Below are 7,213 nucleotides of genomic sequence, written 5' to 3' on the forward strand. Positions count from 1 at the left end.
TACACGACCTTAATTATTTGATGTAGCGACACTAATTCATTTAACGTCATGACATTAAATCGTTGGGCAGTAATTCGGAATTGCGTCGTGTAGTAATTCGAATTACTACACTACGTAATTATTTACGTCGTGTAGTAATTCGAATTACTACACTACGTAATTATTTACGTCGTGTAGTAAATTGAATTACGACACGACGTATATCCGTGTTTTTGACGGTCTCCTGCTTCCATATTGACCATGACATGTTGATAGGTGATTATTTGGTGCACCAGACGTTCTTAAAGTCGCTCTCAACTTACAAACAGCTTTATGAAACACCCACCTTGGGCCCGTTGCATAAAACTATTTACCTGAGAAAACTCTGGTAAAAACTGAAAACTAAGGTTAGTCAGATTTCTGCCATTGACTTTAACACATGGCAAAAAACTCTGGTAAAGACAACCTGAGTTTTCTCAGGTAAAAAGTTTTATGCAACGGGCCCCTGGTCGCATTTATTCTTTTCAAAAAGTGGTATGACAACATATATATTCATAATTTTTTGTTCATGAACACATTAAAAAAAAAGTAATTTTCGATAGCCTGTTTTTTCGTGATTATGAAATAAGATAAGTCAATATGCATTTAAGGAACCTATGTTTGCCAGACGGGAGGGGGCGTCATTTTCCAAAATTTCACAGGGGCGCCAAAATCAGGTCGGGCGCCTCGGGTTGCAAAATTTTGTATACGCGCCTGATTATATGTAATGAAAGTACATTTGGCATATTTTTTTTAACATTATATAGTATAAGCACTTTTTATTGATTGAAAATTAAATGGCGTTTGATTTCTTGGTGTTTGCAACCGGTACCCTGGCATATCTTGCCATAGTCGAGTTATCGTATAATAAGATTCAATGGATTGAGATCAAAACCCTAAATGATTGATTCCCGTGTAGTTGAGGTTGATCGAATGAATCGCAACTCTTTTTGAGACGGGACCCAGTTCTAAGGTATGAGATCATAATTAGGGCGTTTACTCAACATGCGTCGGGTACTGACGTAGAGGGGTTGGCTTTGGTTTCCTTCGTGTGGCTTCCTACTGCACTAAAGACGGCCTCATCCTTTGGTTTCGAGCACAGGAAGAGTTTCAGTACGGCCGACCTGAACGCAGGGTTTCTTGCAGCATAGATGAAAGGGTTGATGCAGGAGTTCAGGAACCCTAACACGGTCAGGATTCGATGCAGGGGACTTCCTCTGTAGGTCGGGGTGATGTAACCTAGGTTGAAGCAGAGATAGGCGATTTGGTTGGGACACCAAGTCACCACGTACACCAGAACAACAATCAACATCATCTTGACGATACGGTTTCGAGCGACGATGTGGTAGGTCTGCTTCGATGGCTCATCCTTTCCGCTGTTGACCATTTCCTGGAAGCGTTTGCCCTGGATGTGAAGCGATCGAGCGATTAGGATCTGTGTGATCAGCATGATCGTCACGGGAAAGAACAGTCGGATTGTGATTGCGTAGTACGCTTGGACAACGCGACCTATTTCGGTCTTGATGGTTGAGACGCAGTAGCCGATATTTTCGTCGTAGATGTAGATGAAGAATGTGTACATGACCTGGAGAAAGCTTAAGAGCCACAGACCCAGGACAAAGATGGTGGTCCTCCGTTTACTGCTGACTCGGTTGAAGAAGAGAGGATAGACGATGGCCACGTATCGCTCGATGCAGATTCCTAACAGGATGTAAGTGGCTGCGGTGATACAGAACCAGAGGAAAAACGAAGGGTACAGAAGCTTACAGTAAAGGTGTCCAAGGATCGTGTTTGGGATCGTCTTCGCCCAGGGAATCGGGAACACGAAGATGGATGTCAGGAGGTCGCTGATGGCGAGGGCGCCAATCATGATGTCGGTAGATCGCATCGAATTGTATCGTTGGTAGACGATGACCACTACAATGCCGTTCCCTATGATACCAAGGATGGCGAGGACTGTTTGAGTAATCATCCACCAAGCCCAATTCAGTGGGTACCAGGTGAACCCTGATGTAGCTTCCATCTCGACGTCGATTTCAACCACAGTTTCATTGAAGTACGAGAGTGACGTCGTCATCGTGTCGATATCTGAGGTAGAATTCAGATCCGTGTCATGGGATGTCGTGCAGCATGACGTCATCAAAACGAGCGAGATGAAGATATCAACTTGGTTCAGATTAAATACCGCCATTTCTTCTGATCGTTAAAGTTTATCAAGCCTGCATGGATAAAAAAAATCCACAACAGAATAGGTTGAAACAGAGGAAATCATTCATCTAAACAGTAATGGTACCCTGCTTTCAAAGTTCAAATACCCGACTGGACTGAACTTTATCATGATTATGAAATAAAAATATACATTACCTAAATTCTAATTTTTATTATCATCAATACAACTCTAATCTAGTTAGAATGTAGCATAATAGATGTAGAATCCCCTTTTAATCCTCAAAATATGTGATAAGGTATAAAGACATATATAAATAAGGAGTTATGTTCAAGATTTTCCTCTGAAATCATCAGTGACTTAATTGTCTTCTACTTTTTTCTGCACTCGCTCCTTGCCTCATCGAGATTGCGTTCGTTTATCATAGCTCTCACATCTTCAAAATGCCATTGCTGTCGTCCTAATCGGGATTAGACTGGTAGATAGGTTAAGTGCGAATTTGGATAGAAACAAGCGAGATGAATGAACTTCCGAAAGCGGCAAATGGCGATATTATTCCCCTGTCTTTAAACATCACAAGTGTAGGTTGATGTATGAACATGTTATGGGTATGCCATTATCATGATTATAGTTATGGCATCAAAGGCTTGAAAGCTTTAGAGGTGGATGGTACTATTCCCCAGGTAAGGCGAATAAACACACTTAAAGGGAAATCAAACCAAGAGGAAATCATTATCGAAGAAGATACTGCGACAAGTTGACCATGTATGAAAAAAAATGATTTTAGTAATAACTAATAAAGATGTTGATGGTTAATATAAAAGTAATAATAATAACGTAGAACATTAATATTGTTTTTATATTCAGGTAGAGTAGACTTTTGTCATGACCTAACACACATTACCATGATCATGGAAACTTGATGCACAGCAAGGGTTATGTGTCGGGTTTCGTTTTGTTTGGCTTTCTAATCAAGATACACTATTGCAATGAAAAGGGTAGTGAATGATCCCACCCCACTAAAAAAAACGCCGAAAAAAAATCGAAAAAGATGTAAACTACAACAAACATTCGACATGTTCAAAGGATTTACTTAATTGCACAATGTCAAGCATCTATCCTGGAGGGTGCAGAAATTATGAAACGGATGATTTCACCGGCTAACTACTTCTTTTGAATCTTATGATATGAAATATTTTCATTTTCTCCTGATTGTCATGTGCAAAATTATTCGATCTCGAGAACATTCTATACTTATATAATAATAATAACATTCGCATTTATGTCATGCTTAAAACTTCTATGTTTCTATTTAAATGTTTAAATTTAATTATTATTAGCCCGTCATCTGATCCTGGCATGCCCTTACTTAATATTGTATGATTATTCTCCACTCCATGGGGACGATCGACCAAGAATTCAGCTGATAACCATATTGCATAAGCTTTTGCATCCTACCAGGAGCCCATTAAATAGCTGGGTGGAAAGTGGTAAAGGCCTGGGGAGCGTTTCATCAACATTTTTGTCCGACAAGTTGTCAGATCTGACAACTTTCCCTGATTCTGATTGGCTGACAGGTACTGTTACTATGGTAATTGTCGGATAAAACAGGACTAGTCGGATAATATGCTTTCATGAAACGCTCCCGGTCACACCGCCCGAGCGTTGTTCGAGCGGTCGTGGAGCAGAGAGAAAAAATCATCACCGCTCGCTACCGTTCACCATTATCGATTTTGATTTTTTTTTTCCGATTTTTTCCCCAATTTTGTGAGCGAAATTCGACCCTCTCTCCCGAATCCATGACACATGCTCCGGCGACGATTGCTCCGATGACAAATGCTCCCCAAAATGCGACATTTGCTCCGCGACATTTGCTCCTCGACATTTGCTCCGCCGACATTAGCTCCGCCGGCATTTGCTCCGCCGAAATTTGCTCCGCTGACTATTGCTCCGCCGAATTTTTTTTTTTTGCTCCGCCGACTGTTGCTCCGCCGACAGTTGCTCCGCCGACAGTTGCTCCGCCGACAGTTACTCCGCCGACAGTTGCCCCACCGACAATTGCTCCACATTTAGCGACAAATGCTACCCGAACGACACATGCTCCGGCGACTATTGCTCCGCCAATATTTGCTCCGCATGTAGGGACAGTTGCTCCACCGACATTTGCTCGGCATGTAGGGACAAATGCTCCGCCAATAATTGCTCCGTCCAAAATTGCTCCATCGACAGTTTATCGGCATGTCGCTTAAAAAAATAAATTAAGACCTAAATAAAATACCTGCGACAAATGCTTCTCGAATAACAATTGCCCTGCTCACGATTGCTCTACCGACAGTTACTAGGCCTCATTTTTTGCGTTACATACTTTTTTGTATTGTTTTGTTTTACCATTCAAGTTCCTGTGCCACTTTATATCATAGGCGGATCCAGGGGGGCGAGGGGCCCGGGTCCCCCCTATTGGCGGAGCAAAAAAGGGGAACAGGGACAAGAGAGAAAAAAAGAGGAAGACAAGTGAAATACTTGGAAAATAAAAAGAATCTTTCATATTTCATGTGCTCGCATTGCCTGTTAGTTGATTTACATATCTTGTTCAATATGGAGCCTAAATATTTAGTTTGGAAGTCAATATGCAAAAGGTATTTCGCCGCGGAAATCGAACTTTAATTATTTTGTTCGATTTACAAATTGATTGTTTTAAAGTGATTTTTAAATATGTTAGTTTTACGATCTGAACATTAGTATTTTCTGCTCGTGCTGCACGCTTGCAAATGTTAACTTATCAGTTACCTTTATTATTTTCGTGTATTCCATAAAGTTTTCAAAATATCCCTTTGCAGATCTGATTGTCAAAACGTATCAGCTAGTGCTGCACGCTCGCATTTTGATTGGCAAATAATGTATGTCTCAATATTGATTACACAACAAACTTCTTAAAATCCACATTTCATGACAGTTTCGGCTAGCGATTCGCGCTTGCATTAATTGTTAAAATGTATTTACTCATGCATCTTATTCATAATTACCAAAGTTTTCAGGCCATGATTTCGTGTCCTACTTGGGCATATTAGCTTAATAAATAAGATAAATAATTTTTGTGATTAAATTGTCCCTTTTGTTTCATCTCGCACTTAGCAAGAGGAATAGGAAGATCATGTGACGACTTGTCCTAATCATGCCCCGGTCTCATGTCAAAACCTTAAGTAATAATATGAAAAATATTAGCTGTTTTTTAAGTATGATCCATATTCACCTCACAATTTTCCTACAAATTGCTCAAACTAGAGCTGAAATACACCCTCTTTTATTAATTTTTATGATAAAAGATATATTTAGAATGCCTAGTTTCTAGGTCTATATATAAAAAACACACGCGAGCATGTTTCATCAGATACGCAACTTGTTCTCTATTTAAATCATTATCCAGTTTCAGATTACAATAGCAACAATTTTCTGCTCGTGCTCCGTTCTTGCATTATTAATATAGGAAGATCCCCTATTACTCACCCTATTCATGATTTACAAAACATGAATAGAGTGTCCCGTTCTTAGGACTAAATTTCGAATTTTGTCGCTCGCGCTTGCATCAATCGTTAAGTTATATAGCTATCCTATTCACGATTAAAGAAATTGAATGATTTTTTTCATTCTCTATGTAGAAAGGTAAAAATATTCAGCTCGCGCTTCGCACTAGCATTATTTGATTGCTGAAATATGTAGAGTCTTCATGGCTAACTGCAATCAGTCCTTAACAGGTACCTTTTCGATCAGTTCAAACGTATATAAAAAAAAATTGCTCGCGCTTTGCGCTCGAATTATTAGTGTTAGGAAGATCCCCAATTACTCATCCTTTACATAATTTACAAAACGTGAATAGAGTATCTCGTTTTAGGTCTCAATATCGAAATTTTCCGTTCGCGCTTCGCGCTGACATCAATTGTTTAGTTGAATACCTATCCTGTTGAAATCACAAAAAGTGCTAAGAATTTCCATTTTTTTAGAAATGTCCAAAAAAATCAGCACGCGCTCCGCGCTTGTATTATTTGATTGTTAAAATATGTAACTACTTCAAGGCTAACTGCAGGCAAACCTTAATAGTACATTTCTGATCAGTTCAAAGCGTGTATTAACAATTTCTGCTCACGCTTCGCATTCGTAGATTTATCCAGTTGCATACATATTTTTTCATGATTACATTGTCCAGTATGTTCAAATTTTAGGACAAAACACATAAAGTAAAAAAAAATGTTCGCGCTCGCGATTGCATTATTCAAATAAGGATTATGATATCATATATCTATGTTGATTTATAAGAATAAAGCTAAGATGTGACTATTAGGACTACCCCTTAAAAGAAATGTTAAACAATGATAATTCCACATGTTCAGGGAGAAATAAAACATTTTTCACAGGAAAATGAGGAGAAAATTTGAATATTGTATATTTCTTAAAATAAAATACAAAAGAAATAGTGAGTGAGTGATGTCATCAGTTCTCTCGTTTGCATACCGACCAGGATATACATATAACTATTTTGTGAAATTAAGCGAAATTTAAAAATATAACATTTTTAATTTTACATCCCATTTCGATGAAATTTTCATTGTTACGCTTGTTTGATTTTTCTCTTTTTATTAAAATCAACTTTTTCTTGTGATGGACATGTCCTTTAAGAGGAGAGTTATTTTCACACTGCACGTAATTGAAGGGGAAAATAATAAAAGAAAATGGAGTGAAAGTGACAGGAAACACCTTTCTAACAAGATTGTAAAACTTCATTAGTTTTCAATTCCATTAGAGGGGGTAGGAAAAACTTAGAAGAATAAACAGTAAAAGACAGACCAAAATAGCATTACAGCGAGAAGAAAGAGATAGGAGAAGAAGGGAGAGGTTGTAAAAGGAATAGGAACAGAAGTTACTAGGAATGCAGAGAGAGAGAAAAAAATTAAAACAGGAGGGGAGAGGGACGGGGGAGAAGGTGGTTTTCAAGGAAAGAAAGGTAGATATAATCCGAGATAAAAGCTTTGATGG

The 7,213-nt window shown here is 38.7% G+C and overlaps 1 protein-coding gene across 1 annotated transcript; it reads right to left on the reverse strand.

The window, feature by feature from the left end:
• Positions 1-775: 775 nt before the first annotated feature.
• LOC121428081 (allatostatin-A receptor-like) lies at positions 776-2,229 on the reverse strand. The gene has a single exon (XM_041624657.1). The coding sequence runs from the start codon at positions 2,207-2,209 to the stop codon at positions 1,019-1,021; it is 1,191 nt and encodes a 396-aa protein (XP_041480591.1). The 5' UTR covers positions 2,210-2,229; the 3' UTR covers positions 776-1,018.
• Between the last annotated feature and the right edge of the window lie 4,984 nt (positions 2,230-7,213).

Source organism: Lytechinus variegatus, chromosome 14 (genome assembly GCF_018143015.1).
Source record: "Lytechinus variegatus isolate NC3 chromosome 14, Lvar_3.0, whole genome shotgun sequence".
Lineage (NCBI taxonomy): Eukaryota > Metazoa > Echinodermata > Echinoidea > Temnopleuroida > Toxopneustidae > Lytechinus > Lytechinus variegatus.

Coding starts and splice junctions, on each gene's coding strand:
- LOC121428081 (XM_041624657.1), bottom strand. CDS start 2,209: ATGGCGGTATTTAATCTGAACCAAGTTGATATCTTCATCTCGCTCGTT.